General features: G+C 35.7%; 1 protein-coding gene across 1 annotated transcript in view; it reads left to right on the plus strand.

The window, feature by feature from the left end:
* LOC136029666 (glutamate receptor 1-like) overlaps positions 1-19,795 on the plus strand; it is a 155,664-nt gene that overhangs the window by 23,806 nt on the left and 112,063 nt on the right. The window contains exons 3-4 of the mRNA XM_065708170.1: positions 11,956-12,083; positions 15,365-15,494. Of these exons, the coding sequence (XP_065564242.1) occupies positions 11,956-12,083; positions 15,365-15,494 (258 nt within the window). The remainder of the gene's footprint in view (positions 1-11,955; positions 12,084-15,364; positions 15,495-19,795) is intronic.

Raw genomic sequence — 19,795 nt, forward strand, 5'->3', positions numbered from 1 at the left:
AACCTGTCGAACCTAGAACCTGGAACATAACGCGTTACCAACTCAGCTACATCGGCTTAAATACATTCGTTTTTGAATTGGTATATGATGAAATAATTCAGACTTCATATGCGGACAAACATGACGTCACTCGACAGACAGACAGACAGACAGAGAGACAGACAACTTATTTTTATATATATACTAGCTGTTGGGGTGGCGCTTCGCCACCCCAACACCTAGTTGGTGGGGTGCTTCGCACCCCCCAAGCCCCCCCGCGCGCGTAAGTCGTTACGCGCCATATTAGTTACGCGCCATTGTAGTTGTGTCCCTGTGTCCCACCTGTGAATAGAGATAGATATAAATATATGTTTTTAACTACGTAAAACATGCGAATATACAACATTCTTCGCTGTCCCATTGTCTGTGCATATAAATAGATTGTCAGGTTTACTGACTCTTGAACATGCAACATATAATTGTCCATGGGAAAAACAATCCGTATTCAGATCTATACCTCATTATTCTAATGATGTGTCCCTGTGTCCCGGTCGTCATTTATATTCCCTGTGTCCCGGTCGTCATTTGTGTCCCGGTGTCCCAGTTTGTAATTTCTCTTTGAGTGTCCCGGTCGTCATTTATATTCCCTGTGTCCCGGTGTCCCGGTCGTCATTTGTGTCCCGGTGTCCCGGTCTTTAATTTCTATTCGAACAATCCCTGTGTCCCGGTCGTCATTTATATATCCCGCCTGTGCCCCCGGCGTCCCCGTTGTAGTTGTGTCCCTGTGTCCCGGTCGTCATTTATATTCCCTGTGTCCCGGGTAGGCATTGATGACCTTATCCAAATCCCAAACCCAATCATCATCGCTATCATTTTCAGTTTTGATATGTTTTGACTCTCGCTGTCCAGGTGGATTTCCATCTAACTGCGCGGTTTTGCGTTCTTTAGCCGCAAGCCTGTTTTCTTGCTGTTCTTGTGATTCCTCGGAACGCTTTCTTTTCTTACTTTCTCTATCAGCAGCAAGTTTTTTGGCATAAACTCTTTGAGCAGCTTCCTCGGCTGTTAATTTCATGACGTCAGTCAACACAGAAACATGACGTCACCTGATCCACAGACAGACAGACAACTTATTTTTATATATATAGATATATTTATATATATATATATATATATATATATATATATATATATATATATATATATATATATATATATATATATATATATATATATATATATATATATATATATATATATATATATATATATATATATATATATATATATATATATATATACATACACAAAGTGGATGTGTCCCTGTGTCCGGGTCGTCATTTATATTCCCTGTGTCCCCGTCGTCATTTGTGTCCCGGTGTCCCAGTCTGTGATTTCTATTTGAGTGTCCCGGGCGTCATTTATATTCGTCAGGATATTGTAGGGCATCGTAGCATCGATGAGTTTAAGCAATTCTTGTCAACTGATTGTTTCGCCTATAAAGAATATTATCTCGAGGTAAGAACTGATCACTGACCACAACGATTGTCACTTTGTTGATAGTTGCGTATCAGGAGGCATCAATTCGATTGCTGTTTTTAAGCAGAAGCACTAAATTATTATTTTGTGGAAAAGATGATATATATAAATATATATATATATTTTCTTTTTAGTTTTTTTTGTAGTTTTTACCTTTTTTAGTTTTTTTCTTCTTTTGTATTAATACTAAAGCCAAGGTTCAAACCTGGAGCCTCTCGGACCTAGAACCTGAAACATAACGCTTTACCAACTCAGCTACTTCGGCGTGAATACATTCGTTTTGAGCAGCTTCCTCGGGTGTTGCCATTGTAGGTTCTTCAGTCATTTCACAATTAGAAATTTCTCTTTCAACGGTCTTCTTACAATTAAAAATTTGTCTTTGAACGATATTCTTAAATACCTGTGTCCTGGTCGTCATTTATATTGCCTGTGTCCCGGTCGTCATTTGTGTCCCTGTATCCCAGTCTGTAATTTCTCCTTGAGTGTCCCGGTCGTTATTTATATTCCCTCTGTCCCGGTCGTCATTTGTGTCCCGGTCTGTAATTTCTCTTTGATATATATATATATATATATATATATATATATATATATATATATATATATATATATATATATATATATATATATATATATATATATATATATATATATATATATATATATATATATATATGTTTTTAACTACGTAAAACTTGCGAATATACAACATTCTTTGCTGTCCCATCGTCTGTGCATATAAATAGATTGTCAGGTTTACCGACTCTTGAACATGCAACGCATAATGGTCCATGGGAAAACAATCCGTATTCAGATCAATACCTCATGATTCTATTGATTGCCCTTGAGTTTTGTTGATGGTGATTGCTAATCGACCATTTCCTTTGTTGCCGTCGTCATTTATATATCCCCCTGTGCCCTCCGGCGTCCCCGTTGTAGTTGTGTCCCTGTGTCCGGGTCGTCATTTATATTCCCTGTGTCCCCGTCGTCATTTGTGTCCACCGTCATAGCAAAAATGACGACAACTAACTTCATGACGCCAGTCGACACAGAAACATGACGTCACCTGATCCACAGACAGACAACTTATTTTTATATATATAGATAGATATAATTCTAAAATTGTCAGGTAATTTTCTATTTTGAAATAAAAACTAAAAATTATTGCTCAGACAACATAAATATTTTTGATATTTACATAATAGCTTTAGTGGTTCTGGACTGAAAACTAAATATGCTAATGAAATTGGGAATTGCAATTTTTAGGTTGAAAAGGCAGATCCATTGGAATCATGAGAATGCGTGGAATAAGAAAAGCCTCACCCTCAAAAGGCCCTGTCAAGATTGTTGCCTCTATTACGTTATAACAGACATAACACGTCATTTGTGTCCCGGTGTCCCGGTCTGTAGTTTCGTTAGTCGAGAAACATGACGTCAGACGACAAACAACTTCATGACGACATACAGCTCAATACTTATAATGACGTCAGTCGACAAACATGACGTCAGTCGACACACAAACATGACGTCAGTCGACAGACCGACAAACAACTTATTTATATATATATATATATATATATATATATATATATATATATATATATATATATATATATATATATGTATATATATATATATATATATATATATATATATATATATATATATATATATATATATATATATATATATATATATATATATATATATATATATATATGTTTTTAACTACGTAAAACTTGCGAATATACAACATTCTTTGCTGTCCCATTGTCTTTACATTTAAATAGATTGTCAGGTTTACCGACTCTTGAACATGCAACATATAATTGTCCATGGGAAAAACAATCCGTATTCAGGTCTATACCTCATTATTCTAATGATTGCCCTTGAGCTTTTTTGATGGTGATTGCTAATCAAACATTCTCTGTGTCCCCATCGTCATTTATATATCGCCCTGTGCCCCCCGGCGTCCCCGTTGTAGTTGTGTCCCTGTGTCCCAGTTGTCATTTACAGTCGACAAACATGACGACAGTCGGCACACAAACATGACGTCAGTCGACACACACGTCCCAGTTGTCATTTTTGTCCCGGTGTCCCAGTCTGTAATTTCTCTTTGATTGTCTCGGTCGTCATTTATATTCCCTGTGTCCCGGTCTGTATATACATTCGTTTTTGAGTTGGTATATAATTTTTTTGTTTTTTCCCTTTTTTTTTTTTAGTTTCTTTTTGGTTTTTACCTATTTTTTAGCTTTTTAGTTTTTTTTCTTTTTTCTTTTTAGTATTTTGTAGTTTTTACCTTTTTTAGTTTTATCTTTATTTTTATTTTTTTAGTTTTTTTTCTCCTTTATTTTTCAGTTTTTTTCCTTTTTTTAGTTTTTTTTCTTTTTCAGTTTTTATATTAGTTTTTAGTTTTTTTTTCTTTTTAGTTTTTTGGCTGTTTTTACCCTTACCTTTACCTGTTTTACCTTTACCCGTTTTTTTAGCTTTTTTTCTTTTTTAGTTTTTTACCTTTTTTTAGTTTTTTTAGTTTTTTAGCTTTTTTAGTTTTTTTAGTAGTTTTTACCTGTTTTTAGTCTTTTTTTAGTTTTTTTCTTTTTTAGTTTTTTTTTCTTCTTTTGTATTAATGCTAAAGCAAAGGTTCGAACCTGGAACCTCTCGGACCTAGAACCTGGAACATAACGCTTTACCAACTCAGCTACTTCGGCTTGAATACTTTTACCTTTTTTAGTTTTTTTTTTATTTTATTTTTTTTTAATTTTCTTTTTCTCCTTTATTTGTCGGTTTTTTCCTTTTGTTAGTTTTTTTCTTTTTCAGTTTTTGGTTTTTAAGTTTTTTTTAGTTTTTAGTTTTTTTTCCTTTTTAGTTTTTTGTAGTTTTTAACCTTTTTTTATTTTTTTTTATTTTTTTTTACTTTTTTTAATTTTTAGTTTTATACCCTTTTTTAGTTTTTTTTAGTTTTTAGCTTTTTTAGTTTTTTTAGTATTTTCTTTTTAGTTTTTTTGTAGTTTTTATGTTTTTTAGTTTTTTTCTTCTTTTGTATTAATGCTAAAGCCAAGGTTCGAACCTCTCGGACCTAGAACCTTAAACATAAAGCTTTACCAAGTGAGCTACTGTATTTGTATTTGTATCGGATTAACGACGCTTTTTGACTACTAAGGTCCCTGCGTCGGCCCTGCAGCATGGTACGATCTCTGGGTCCCGTATTACCACGCCAAGGTCAAACCCACTGCGACAACACAGGTAGTTATATAACTGAGCTACTTCGGCTTGAATACATTCGTTTTTGAATTGGTATGTGATGAAATAATTCAGACGTCATATGCGGACAGTGACGTCACTCGACAGACACACAGACAACTTATTTTATATATATAGACTAGCTGTTGGGGTGGTGCTTCGCGCCACCCCAACACCTAGTTGGTGGGGGCGCTTCTCGCCCCCTCCCAAGCCCCCCGCGCGCGTAAGTCGTTACGCGCCATATTAGTTACGCGCCATTGTAGTTGTGTCCCTGTGTACCACCTATGAATATAGATAGATTTATATATGTGTTTTAAACTACGTAAAACTTGCGAATATACAACATTCTTGGCTTTCCCATTGTATGTGCATATACAAAGCCTTATGTACTAATAATGACGTCATATGCAAACGCTCTTTTTACAAACAAACAAACATGCATACACACAACTCGTTTTTATATAGATAGATAGATAGATAGATACAATACAAATTAACTGCGTAAAACTTGCGAATATACAACATTCTTCGCTGTCCAATTGTCGCTGCATATAAATAGATTGTCAGGTTTACCGACCCTCGAACATGCAACGTACAATTGTCCATGGGAAAAACAATAAGTATTAAGATCTATACCACATTTTTCTAATGATTGACCTTGAGCTTTGTTATTGGTGATTGCAAATGCTAATCGAATTGGGAATTGCAATCTTTTAAATTGAAAAGGCAGATCCGTTGGAATCATGGGAATGCGAGGAATAAGAACAGCCTAACCCTCAAAAGGCCCTGTCAAGATTGTGGCCTCTATTAGGTTTTCCATTGTTTTTTTACGGCAAGTCGCGTGCCAGTGCAAAGCTTTAGTGGGTTGAAATTTCTTAAAAGTATTATTGGTATGCCTATTTTTAGTTGTAGCACGTGTGGTGGAAACCCTGAAAGATCCACGGAATTTAAAAATTCAGATGGATAATTAACCGCTTCATTTGGTTCCAAAACTGTGTCGACTGACTTGTAAAGGACTGCCTGGTCTCGAATCTTGGTCAAAACAATTTTGTTGATTTCGTGGACGTCTATATTTTTGGGTGCAAGAATCGCTCTTTCACTTAGCAATGTATTATTTTTATAATTGTTTAGAATATTCGGAAATACTTTTTCAATCAATTCATTTTTGGACGTCACTAAATTACAGAAATCAGCAGGTAGTTGTATACGTCCTGAAATTGAGTCTACTGGGAGCTTTCCGTTTCCAATTGCCAGCAATTGATCTGAAAATGTTTGACCAGAGTCATCGTTTTGCAATCGGACACGCATATTTGTAGTTAATTTTAATGTTTTTACGTTTGCCCATAAATTAGAATTTTTCAGGCAAGTATTCATTTCGTCTGCAGGGGTTGACCTACGTATTATAGGTAATGTTTGCCTAAAATCTCCCGCAAGCAATATTAATGTGCTGCCAAAGGGTTTCGACTTCCCTCGCAAATCTTTCAAGCATTGATCCAGAGCCTCGAGCGATTTTTTGTGTGCCATTGTGCACTCATCCAAAATAATAAGTTTGCATTGCTGCAATACTTTACCCATCCCAGATGATTTGGAAATATTGCACGTGGGAGTTTCTGTAGAATGCAAATTCAGAGGCAATTTCAAAGCGGAATGAGCAGTTCTTCCACCAGGCAGCAATGTTGCGGCTATTCCGGACGACGCAATTGCCAACGCTATATCATTTTTTGATCGAATTGATGCCAGAATCAGTTTTATCACAAACGTTTTACCAGTACCTCCTGGTGCATCCAAAAAGAAAATTTCTCCAACATTGTTATCGACACAATGCATTATCGTATCATAAATGTCTTTTTGTTCCGACGTTAACTTGGAAATGTTATTTTGTACATACGACAATAGATCACTCGTACTGTAACTTTGTTCACGATCCAATTCTACACATGTCGAAACAGCAGCGATACGGTTAGGTGAAGGCATTCCCAAATCCTGAAGAAGTTTGTTTGCCATACGTACGCACAAATCTTCTGTAATAACTAAAGTGTAGCTATAAATTTCTGATGTAAAATCAAAAGTCATATCTGACGTCTCTAACTGTTTTCGATGGAGTATATCTTCGGACATTTTTGACTTATATTTTTCCCATAACTCTGTAGGAGCTGATGGAGAGCAAGTTGTTAAAATGATGCCAAACAATGCACGAATTTGACTTGGAGTTGACGTTTCGCACGCGTCATTGATGCAGTTATCCCAGTGCTGGTCATTCTTCAATAGATTCAGAGCTTCGCATGCACTACGGTAAGTGTCATGTATAGTACCGTCTACAGTTCTCAAATACTCAAAGGATGTCGGACCGGGTACATTCACCAAAAGCAGGTGTAGAAAGAAGCATTCATGTTGATTGGGGTGAACGGTGTAGAGTCTTCCTATCGTGGTATCTTTGAAGATGGTAGGTTGGCCGTCGACTGACTTACCCTGTTTTCGACGTTCAAATACTTTATTTTTATTATTCCACGTGTAATACGAAGGCACTTCAGTATACAGCAGTTTTTTTGCAAAAGAATCATTTTTGCAAAGCGAAAAGAAACCGGTTAACTTTGTATCTGGTGGATTCAGGGCTCTTTGTTGCACGTTGGTTTCCGAGAAATAAACACGTTGACCATTCTGTAAATGTACCGCTAAGTGAACAACAGCTGGACTACGTTCATGTATCGGAAATGAAAGAATTCGCCAAACAGCTTCATTACTGCTTATGTATCTTCCAGCCTGATATTGTACGATTTCGTCGATATCTTTCATTTCGGGCTGCAAGCCAAAAACTGCCATGTCACTGCCTTTGTTGACTTATTTATAAATGTATTTGATTGCCTTTACGGAGTTACAGTATTCAACGTTTATTTGTGCATTAAATGTTTTTGATAATAATGGGGAATATGGAACAACCCACTACTGGGCTGTACCTGAATGCCAGGCGATAACTTTCAGGTTGCTCTGATTCCTCGGCACGCTTTCTTTTCTTACTTTCTCTATCAGCAGCAAGCCTGATTTCTTGCTGTTCTTGTGATTCCTCGGCACGCCTTCTTTTTTCACTTTCTCTTTTAGCAGCAAGTCTGGTTTCATGTTGCTCTGATAGTTCCTCGGCACGCTTTCTGTTCTTTCTTTCTCTATCAGCCTCAAGCCTGTTTTCTTGCTGTTCTTTTGATTCCTCGGCACGCTTTCTTTTCTTACTTTCTCTATCAGCAGCAAGTTTTTTGGCATAGACTCTTTGAGCATCTTCCTCGGCTGTTGCCATTGTAAGTTCATCAGTCATTTTACAGTTAAACATTAATAGATTTCTCCGTGAACGCATGTCTTATGTACCTTTAATGACGTCACCGTCATAACAAAAATGACGACAACTAACTTCATGACGTCAGTCAACACACAAACATGACGTCACCCGACAGACCCACACACACACCGACAACTTATTTTTATATATATAGATATAGATTTTCTTTTTAGTTCTTTTTTGTAGTTTTTATCTTTTTTTAGTTTTTTTCTTCTTTTGTATTAATGCTAAAGCAATGGTTCGAACCTGGAACCTCTCGGACCTAGAACCTGGAACATAAAGCTTTACCAACTGATCTACTGTATTTGTATTTGTATCTGATTAACGACGCTTCTTGACTACTAAGGTCCCTGCGTCGGCACTGTAGTGCATTCCTGCAGCATGGTTCGATCTCTAGGTCCCGTATTACCACGCTAAGGTCAAACCCAATACGCCAACACTGTGTCCCGGTCGTCACTTGTGTCCTGGTGTCCCGGTATGTAAATTCATCAGTTGACAAACATGACGTCAGTCGACAAACAACTTCATGACGCATACAGCTCAATCCTTATAATGACGTCAGTCGACAAACATGACGTCAGTCGACACACGAACATGACGTCACTCGACACACACACAGACAACTTATTTTTATATATATAGATGTACTAGCTGCTGGTGTGGCGCTTCGTGCCACCCCAACACCTAGTTGGTGGGGGCGCTTCGCGCCCACCAAGCCCCCCCACGTGCTCAAGTCGTTACGCGCCATTGTAGTTTTGTCCCTGTGTCCCACCTCATATATATATATATATATATATATATATATATATATATATATATATATATATATATATATATATATATATATATATATATATATATATATATATATATATATATATATATATATATATATATATATATTTTAACTACGTAAAACTTGCGAATATACAACATTCTTGGCTGTCCCATTGTCTGTGCATATAAGTAGATTGTCAGGTCTACCGACTCTTGAAAATACAACATATAATTGTCCATGGGAAAAACAATCTGTATTCAGATCTATACCTCATTATTCTAATGCTTGCCCTTGAGCTTTTTTGATGGTTATTGCCAATCGAACATTCCCTGTGTCCCTGTCGTCATTTATATATCCCCCTGTGCCCCCCGGCGTCCCCGTTGTAGTTGTGTCCCTGTGTCCCGGTCGTCATTTATATTTCCTGTGTCCCGGTCGTCATTTGTGTCCCGGTGTCCCAGTCTGTAATTTCTCTTTGAGTGTCGCGGTCGCCATTTATATTCCCTGTGTCCCGGTGTCCGGTTCGTCATTTTTGTCCCGGTCGTCATTTGTGTTCCGGTGTCCTGATTCCCTATGTCCCGGTGTCCCGGTCGTCATTTTTGTCAGTCGACAAACACGACGTCAGTCGACACACAAACATGACGTCACTCGACAGACACACAGACAACTTATTTTTATATATATAGATAGATGTCAGGTTCTGATGAGAATTTTCTATGGGACTGAACCTTTTAAACAGATGATGAAACTTATCGAGGAGAAGACCAGAAATGAATGGGCCTCCGTGGCTCATGGCAGTTCTTAGCCCGTTTGAAGCAAATAGTGACCACGGCCCAGGACACTTTGTTGCCCGGGGCATTTTCTAACGGCATTTCTTGGTTCTTGGAAATCTGAGGCCCGTACCGCCTCCTGGCCCTGTGGTGTTCCATATCTTGTGGATCATCGTGGTCGATGGCATCCTATGGTTCGTGGCACTCCATTCCTAGTGGTTCGTTATTGCCCATGGCAATCTCTGGCCAGTACCACTTCGTTGTTTGTGCCAATTCATGCCCTATGGATCATCATGGCCCAGGATAATCCAGCTTTCGGGGTTCATCATGGCACCATGACACTCCATGGCACCGCCCAGTCCTTGCTCCCCCCAAAAAGTGAACTTATTATCAATATTTTGTTTCAAAACTTAAGATAACTGACTCTGGTTCCCCATGCCTCTATTCTGAGCTCCTGGCCCTCTGCAGTCCGAAACCCCACTAGACTCCCTCTGAACTCCCTGGTCCTATATATTGTTTGCTCCCTCTAGCCCATGGATTCCTCCACGCCTCCCCCTCTCGGGCCCCTGGACTCCTCTATGCCCTTGCCCTACCACACTTCTTTTTTTGAATTGAGAAAAGAGAAAAATCAGCTTTTTCTCGCGTTTTAAAAGACGCTGTGTATGCTAATATAAAAATGTTTAGAGTATGAAACGAAAGTGGTATACCTTTATTAGTAGTGATTTTTTCTTTTAAAAACAACTTTTGTAGTGATATTTGATCCCAATACTAATAGGAATTGACCTCTAGCCCCTCCATAACCTCAACCTGAGGGCATGGAGGCCTCAACGACGCCTGGCCCTCTGTGACCCTTCCCCACCCTCCTAGTTTTTTCAAGAGTCAGAAAAACCAAAACGGGATGAGGCCCCCTTGGCTCTGAAGTTAAGACAGCTATCGGAGATCTGAAGGCCAACAAAGCTGCTGCCTTTCGTTAACCTTTATTGTAAAATCACCACATTTCCCTGGGAAGTTGCTCACTTCTTCACACCATGATGTGAAGCCACAACAGTCTCTCTCCATATGAAAGGCTCAAAAGCAGTCTTTAACAACTACTAACCCATCAGCCTGACCAGCTTTGCTGCTTAAATAATGACAAAAGTAATGCTAGAGCGCATCCAAGTTGTATGCTTAGCTCTCATTCCAGAATACCAAGCTTTGCTCAAGATAAGCTGAAGGACCATAAGTCTCCCGATAAGTAATTCAACAGTATAGTGTACTTATTGTCTCAATTGAAATTTTGTTGGGGGGATAAGAAGGTTTCAGGTTCTTTTTTGAAATTCTAAAAAATTTTCGTCACTAAAAAGTAATCCTCAGTTGAGTAACAAATGCAAATTAATTTCTTTTTAGATTGTGTTATACTTTGTCTAAAACCCTTTTTATTAACACTATTTTGAAAAAAATGTCTTATGGGAAATATATGTCTCTAGATGGTTTATTTGAAAACCTGTTTAATTTTAGATTTTTGCCACTACTGGCTACGGTTCCCTCATGGTTCAACTGTGAGCACCTGATGACAGGTAACTATAACCTGAGCTAACTACATAGGCTGGGTAAGGCCTGAACTCTTAAATGGTTGAACTAAGAAGACATTTACTTTTACATCCTACCAAGTTTGGCAGAAACCCGTAACACCTTTTGCTAGAGATCATTATGACAAGTTTTTTGGAAACCCACCCTTCTTCAATGTTTGAAATGGGCATGCGCCTTTAAAATATACAACGAGGACACTGGATCTTTATTTTGACTGAATTTGGCTGAAATTTCCTCTTTCCCTCCTCTAAAGAGGCTGAATCATATCCTGATCCCCCTAAACAAATCATTGCTTCTCATCACGTTTATTTCAAATCTAACAATCACTTTTGGTGTTTTTTTTTTATAACAAGGAATTTGCACACCCCCGTAATAAGGCAGATATGGTAAAAACTTCCAACAAGGCACAACGAGAATGCGCATTATATTTTCCATTACTCTTGGTTGAGATCGTATTTGGCAAATGTTGAAATGAGATAAATCTATCCAGTCGAGGGTTGAGTCCACGACAATGTCGACAAGCTGATTGGCTACTCTAGAATTTGATTTTCAGTGAATTTTGATTCTCTTTTTTTGAAAAGTCATGTTTTATGGATGAAAATCCAGAAAAGGCCCATTTGTTGTGGGGCAACTTCTATTGTCAAAGCGCCCTATTTGTTTGGAGTTTTTTTGCCACTTAAAACTTGGAGTGTAGAAAATGGTTCAGAAAAGTTTTAACTAAAGTGACTTTTTATCATCTTAATAAGGAGTGCGTTCTTTTCTAGTTTGCAGCCATCTATCGAGGGGAATTTACGCTCTAATTGGAGTAGTTGGGCCTGATGCTTTCGGAATTCTTCACTCATATTCAAATACATTTCACATACCCTTTTTGACTCCTTGGTATCCTGAAAAGGTGAATATTTTATTCTTTACTGTTCGTCTGATTTTTAATTAATAGCACCTTGTTATTAATCCTGTACAAAACAAAGTAAGCCATGGATATTTGATAAAATACTTTTTCTAATGTTAAAGGACTTGTTTTGAAGATACATTGATGCCCAAAAATTGACGAAATCAACGAAGATCAACGAAGTTAGAGGTCAAATAAGTAATTCTTAAGAACTTCGAAGATCTGGAGGTCTTCCTTTTGAGTCTTTTTCTCTATGTCTTTTTTTCGTTCTTAAAATGGACCCCCTAAAAAAGGTATAAGGTAGTCATTGACATATCTCTTCATCGTCTACATTTTTCTCTACATTTTTTTCCTGGACTTCATAGACTTAATTTCCAGATACAAGAATTGCCCTTATGTATAAACACATGATAATAGGCCAAACATATACTGCAGAAACTACTTTTAAGCAAACTCAAATAGGACTTCATCATTTCAGTTAGTAAATCTTTTAAATTAGAATAAGGCTGGTTCTAACTTAAATTATGATGGGTCTAGTTACTCACACAATTTGAAGCTGTAATAGTCTTAATGAATGTTAAAAGACTTCGGGTGTAACAGTGTTGGTAATTAAGATAGGCAGGTTTATTTGGATGAATTTTTTGATAAATCCAACGACAAATTTTGCTCAGTAGTGAACAGTAATTTTGTCTTTCAATATGAACATCTTTAAAAACTTTTTATTAACAATTCGTTATCATCAGCTTTTTAATACAATAGCTTTTTATACTATATTCTCGTGTATTAACTTAATACTCGTTGATTGACTTTGATTAGATAAATTGAGTGAATGTTCAAGTAATGACATTAAGCTGGAAAAATAGACAGATTCTTAAACATTTTTTATTAAAATTATTCTAAAAAAGTCAAAGATCAAGTCTTGGAGTGTCAAATACCCATTTTGAAATAACTCTTTGGATATTGGTTGCTTTGAAGAATCGATGAGTAGGATTTTGTGCTGATATAATCAACAACAAACCGAACCTATTAACAAATGGGTTAAAAGATTTTAAATGACATTAATTTCGAAAAAAAACATACAGACAATTCAAATCTATTATTAGACCCTTGTCCTTAGGTCGAACATCAAATCTTCTAGGATGAGAAATCTATTTAAAAGTAATGCTGAGGCTAACGGGTATTTTGAGAGGAGTGTGTGTTGTTTCACGGTAGGGTAAGCCAGATTGATACGTCAGTGTTTAAAATGTGTTTAAGAATCTTCTAAATATGAAGGGCGAGTTTGATTACAAGTTTTGCTAATGAAAGGCAACGGTCTTCTGTAGGGATCGGCGAACTATTTTAGCTATTGGTCAAAATCAACCATAATGTGAATATTAAAATAACGATATTTTCATTCTAAAACAGTCTTTTAGTGAATAATAGGATACATTTCATTTAGAAAATAATAGAAATCCGCTTTTAAACTTTAATAATTATTGTTACACTAATCAAATTTGAATTGATGTAAAAACCAAAACAGTTAAATGGGCTAGGTCTATTAATGATCTCAGTATTAATTGACGAAAACAAGAATATGAAATTTCGGTATTTAACCTGTTCTTGTTTAACACAAATTTTGTTTGTGAAAATAGTTACTCACATTTATAGCTTAAACCTAATGTAGACAAAATCGGCAAAGCCATTTTTTTCTTACAGAAGAAAACTTCATGGGAAGATTCCCAACACGTTGACATGAAAAAATAAATACCTTCTGTTCTTACCCAAATATTTCCGGAATTTCTTGAATTTATCGGTTAATATCGCTGAAGGTACTTCCGGATTATCCAGAACACAAGTAAAGTTAGGTTAATCGTAATAAATTATACCAAAATTTGATGCAAATATAATGTTTAATTAAGTAAACTGCAGCAAAGAATTAGGAAAAGCACGCTGCCCAGAACGCATTATGTTAAATACCTAATCTAACCGAAATACCAACTCTATATATTAAAAATCTTTTAAAATATACCTACAACGTAGTTTTTCTCTTGAGCCTAAGCTAATTGTCTCCAAATACAGACAGCTATAAACCGTTTATCTCAGATTCAACAGAGCAATTTCCTCGAGCGTGTTCTGGTTAATACGGAAGTGCCACATTGAAAATGTTACAAAATGAAAACATTTTCTTCTATTTCATCGGGTTTTATTAGAAATGCAAACATTTTGCTCTGGGTTTTAAAACTCTGAAATCCGTTTTCGTATTCCTTTTAATGACACGAAAAACCTACCTAATTTAATATACCTAAAAAAAAAATGCCCAATTAAAGGTATTAAAATAGACTTTTAATGATGCAAGTTCAAATTTCAAAGATATTTAGATTCCTTTCATCGATATTTTATTTTTAATGTTTAAATTTTAGCAAAGAGAAGGTTTGTTTGTTTGTTTTTATTTAAGTTTCAAATAATATCAGTTTCAATGTAAAATTCTTCTATTTTCTTTCATTTTCAAAATTGTATGGTTATTCCTTTGGAGCCGTACATTGAAACCATTATGACGATCTATTTTGTCAGTTATGAACAAAATTTTCAGAAGACCCTGTTTATCATTAAGTTTGAGATCATTTTCACCAACCTCTTCAAAAATTTGTGCGTCATCAGACAACTACAAATCTGTTAATTTCTTTGCCTTGACATAAAAAAGCTTTGAATTGCCAGTGTATTAATGGTGATCCTTTTTAGGAATTTGCCCTATTTTTAGTATTTTCTTTTGTATTTCAGGAGGGCTATATCACACCTAACTGACAGTTTAAAATTACCAAAAAAACAAATTGTAATCGCTCGTGTGTGTACCTCGACACAAAAAAAATTATAAACTCATTTCATGGGTATATAATCCAAAGTTAATTAGAAAAAAGGAAATACAATTTTTATGCAATGTGCACATGTATATCTTTGGTTACAAAAAAATAAAACAAGATCGTTTAAAGGGATATGTCCTTATTAAGAAAATTTTGAGGACTCCATTTATTCTACTGTTCAGTGTAGTTTTGAAAAGGAACTGTTAAGAACTCTTCAGCTGAAACTCGCCGAAATTGCCATACATGAAGTGTAAGCGTGAAGAATACGTTGTCTTAAAGCTGTGATTTCTTGACATGAATATGTTGAACTTGAAATATGCTGTCTTGTGTAAATTTAGTCTCAACCTGAGTTTAACATCAAGGTTCACAGGTAAGAATATAATTGAATTGATTTTCTTGAAGTTTTAATTTTTTTTTACTTCCATCATATTGTTTTTTTACTTATAGATTCCATTAAGCCCCCTTGGCTCTCTTGACTATGCATTAGCTTTGCGGCCGAATTACTACCAAGCAGTCCTAGACGTCGTAAATTATTATGGATGGAAAAAATTGATATATGTTTATGAATCTAATGAAGGTATGGAATCACTTTTCGAACAACTCGACTTAATCAATAAATGTGTGTGTTGGTTATCTATTGATTCCAGGGGCCTAGAACAGACAGGAGAAAAAGTAAAATTTACGAAATTTTAGAAAGGTTAGTCCTGAAAGTCTCCTCTTGGACTAATGCCTAATCTAAAGAACTAAGAAATATATATATATATATATATATATATATATATATATATATATATATATATATATATATATATATATATATATATATATATATATATATATATATATATATATATATATACTAGCTGTTAGGGTGGCGCTTCGCGCCACCCCAACACCTAGTTGGTGGGGCGCTTCGCGCCCCCCCAAGCCCCCCCGCGCGCGTAAGTCGTTACGCGCCATATTAGTTACGCGCCATTGTAGTTGTGTCCCTGTGTCCCACCTGTGAATATAGATAGATTTATATATGTGTTTCAAACTACGTAAAAATTGCGAATATACAACATTTTTGGCTTTCCCACTATTGGAAGCTTTCCGTTTCCAATTGCCAGCAATTGATCTGAAAATGTTTGACCAGAATCATCGTTTTGCAATCGGACACGCATATTTGTAGTTAATTTTAATATTTTTACGTGTGCCCATAAATTAGAATTTTTCAGGCAAGCATTCATTTCGTCTGCAGGAGTTAAACTACGTAAAAATTGCGAATATACAACATTCTTGGCTTTCCCATTGTCTGTGCATATACAAAGCCGTATGCACTAATAATGACGTCATATGCAAACGCTCTTTTTACAAACAAACAAACATGCATACACACAACTCGTTTTTATATAGATAGATAGATAGATGGATACAATACAAATTAACTGCGTAAAACTTGCGAATATACAACATTCTTCGCTGTCCAATTGTCGCTGCATATAAATAGATTGTCAGGTTTACCGACCCTCGAACATGCAACGTACAATTGTCCATGGGAAAAACAATCAGTATTAAGATCTATACCACATTTTTCTAATGATTGACCTTGAGCTTTGTTAATGGTGATTGCAAATGCTAATCGAATTGGGAATTGCAATCTTTTAAATTGAAAAGGCAGATCCGTTGGAATCATGGGAATGCGAGGAATAAGAACAGCCTTACCCTCAAAAGGCCCTGTCAAGATTGTCGCCTCTATTAGGCTTTCCATTGTTTTTTTTACGGCAAGTCGCGTGCCATTGCAAAGCTTTGGTGGGTTGATATTTCTTAAAAATATTATTGGTACGCCTATTTTTAGTTGTAGCACGTGTGGTGGAAACCCTGAAAGATATATGGAATTTACAAATTCAGATGGATAATTAACCGCTTCATTTGGTTCCAAAACTGTGTCGACTGACTTGCAAAGGACAGCCTGGTCTCGAATCTTGGTCAAAACAATATTGTTGATTTCGTGGACGTCTATATTTTTGGGTGCGAGAATCGCTCTTTCACTTAGCCATTTATTATTTTTATAATTTTTTAGAATATTCGGAAATACTTTTTCAATCAATTCATTTTTGGACGTCACTAAATTACAGAAATCAGCAGGTAGTTGTATACGTCCTGAAATTGAGTCTATCGTATCATAAATGTATTTTTGTTCCGACGTTAACTTGTAAATGTTATTTTGTACATACGACAATAGATCACTCGTACTGTAACTTTGTTCACGATCCAATTCTACACATGTCGAAACAGCAGCGATACGGTTAGGTGAAGGCATTCCCAAATCCTGAAGAGGTTTGTTTGCCATACGTACGCACAAATCTTCTATAATAACTAAAAGCCATTTATTATTTTTATAATTTTTTAGAATATTCGGAAATACTTTTTCAATCAATTCATTTTTGGACGTCACTAAACTACAGAAATCAGCAGGTAGTTGTATACGTCCTGAAATTGAGTCTATCGTATCATAAATGTCTTTTTGTTCCGACGTTAACTTGTAAATGTTATTTTGTACATACGACAATAGATCACTCGTACTGTAACTTTGTTCACGATCCAATTCTACACATGTCGAAACAGCAGCGATACGGTTAGGTGAAGGCATTCCCAAATCCTGAAGAGGTTTGTTTGCCATACGTACGCACAAATCTTCTATAATAACTAAAGTGTCGTTATAAATTTCTGATGTAAAATCAAAAGTCATTTCTGACGTCTCTAACTGTTTTCGATGGAGTATATCTTCGGACATTTTTGACTTATATTTTTCCCATAACTCTGTAGGAGCTGATGGAGAGCAAGTGTACGAATTTGACTTGGGTTTGACGTTTCGCACGCGTCATTGATGCAGTTATCCCAGTGTTGGTCATTCTCCAATAAATTCAGAGCTTGGCATGCACTACGGTAAGTGTCATGTATAGTACCGTTTACAGTTCTCAAATACTCAAAGGATGTCGGACCGGGTACATTCACCAAAAGCAGGCGTAGAAAGAAGCATTCATGTTAATTGGGGTGAACGGTGTAGAGTCTTCCTATCGTGGTATCTTTGAAGATGGTAGGTTGGCCGTAAACCCACTGGTTATCTACTTCGATGGTGGTACCGTTGCCATTGTAGGTTTTTCAGTCATTTTACAATTAGAAATTTCTCTTTCAACGGTCTTCTTACAATTAAAAATTTGTCTTTGAACGATATTCTTAAATACCTGTGTCCTGGTCGTCATTTATATTCCCTGTGTCCCGGTCGTCATTTGTGTCCCGGTATCCCAGTCTGTAATTTCTCTTTTTTCTTTTTTCAGTTTTCTTTTTCTTCTTTATTTTTCAGCTTCACTATGAAATACATATCGCCGAACCTTTGTTTTTTTTAACTAAAATCTGGTAGTCATTGATGACCTTATCCAAGTCAAAATCCCAAACCCAATCATCATCGCTATCATTTTCAGTTTTAATATGTTTTGACTCTCGCTGTCCAGGTGGATCTTCATCTAACTGCGCGGTTTTGCGTTCTTTAGCCTCAAGCCTGTTTCCTTGCTGTTCTTTTGATTCCTCGGCACGCTTTCTTTTCTGACTTTCTCTATCAGCAGCAAGTTTTTTGGCATAGACTCTTTGAGCATCTTCATCAGTCATTGTAAACTTAAACATTAATAGAATTTTACGCGAACATATGTCTTATATAACTTGAATGACGTCACCTTCAAAGCAAAAATGATGGCAACTAATTTCATGACGTCAGCCGAAACATGACGTCACCTGATCCACGATCCACAGATCCACAGACAACTTATTTTTATATATATAGATATATATATATATATATATATATATATATATGTATACATATATATATATATATATATATATATATATATATATATATATATATATATATATATATATATATATATATATATATATATATATATATATATATATATATATATATATATATATATATATATATATATATATATATATATATATATATATATATAACATATATATACTAGCTGTTGAGGTGGCGCTTCGCGCCACCCCAACACCTAGCTTGTGGGGGGGCTTCGTGCCCCCAGGCCCCCCCACGTGCGTAAATCGTTACGCGCCATTGTAGTTGTGTCCCTGTGTCCCACCTGTGAATATAGAAAGATATATATATATATATATATATATCTATATATATATATATATATATATTTATATCATGAAAAGAGAAATCACCAATGCAACAGATCAAACACAATCACAAAAAAAAAAAAAAAAAAAAAAAAAAAAAAAAAAACAGACCGTGTCCCGGTCTGTAATTTCTATTCGAACAATCCCTGTGTCCCGGTCGTCATTTATATATCCCGCCTTTGCCCCTGGCGTCCCCGTTGTAGTTGTGTCCCTGTGTCCCGGTCGTCATTTATATTCCCTGTGACCCGGTCGTGATTTGTGTCCAGGTGTCCCAGTCTGTAATTTCTCTTTGAGGTACCCGGTCGTCATTTATATTCCCTGTGTCCCGGTCGTCATTTGTGTCCCGGTGTCCCGGTATGTAATTTCATCAGTTGACAAACATGACGTCAGTCGACAAACAACTTCATGACGCATACAGCTCAATCCTTATAATGACGTCAGTCGACAAACATGACGTCACTCGACACACACACACACAGACAACTTATTTTTATATATATAGATATATATATATATATATATATATATATATATATATATATATATATATATATATATATATATATATATATATATATATATATATATATATATATATATATATATATATATATATATATATATATATATATATATATATATATATATATATATATATATATATATATATATATATATATATATATA

Source organism: Artemia franciscana, chromosome 7, assembly GCF_032884065.1.
Source record: "Artemia franciscana chromosome 7, ASM3288406v1, whole genome shotgun sequence".
Lineage (NCBI taxonomy): Eukaryota > Metazoa > Arthropoda > Branchiopoda > Anostraca > Artemiidae > Artemia > Artemia franciscana.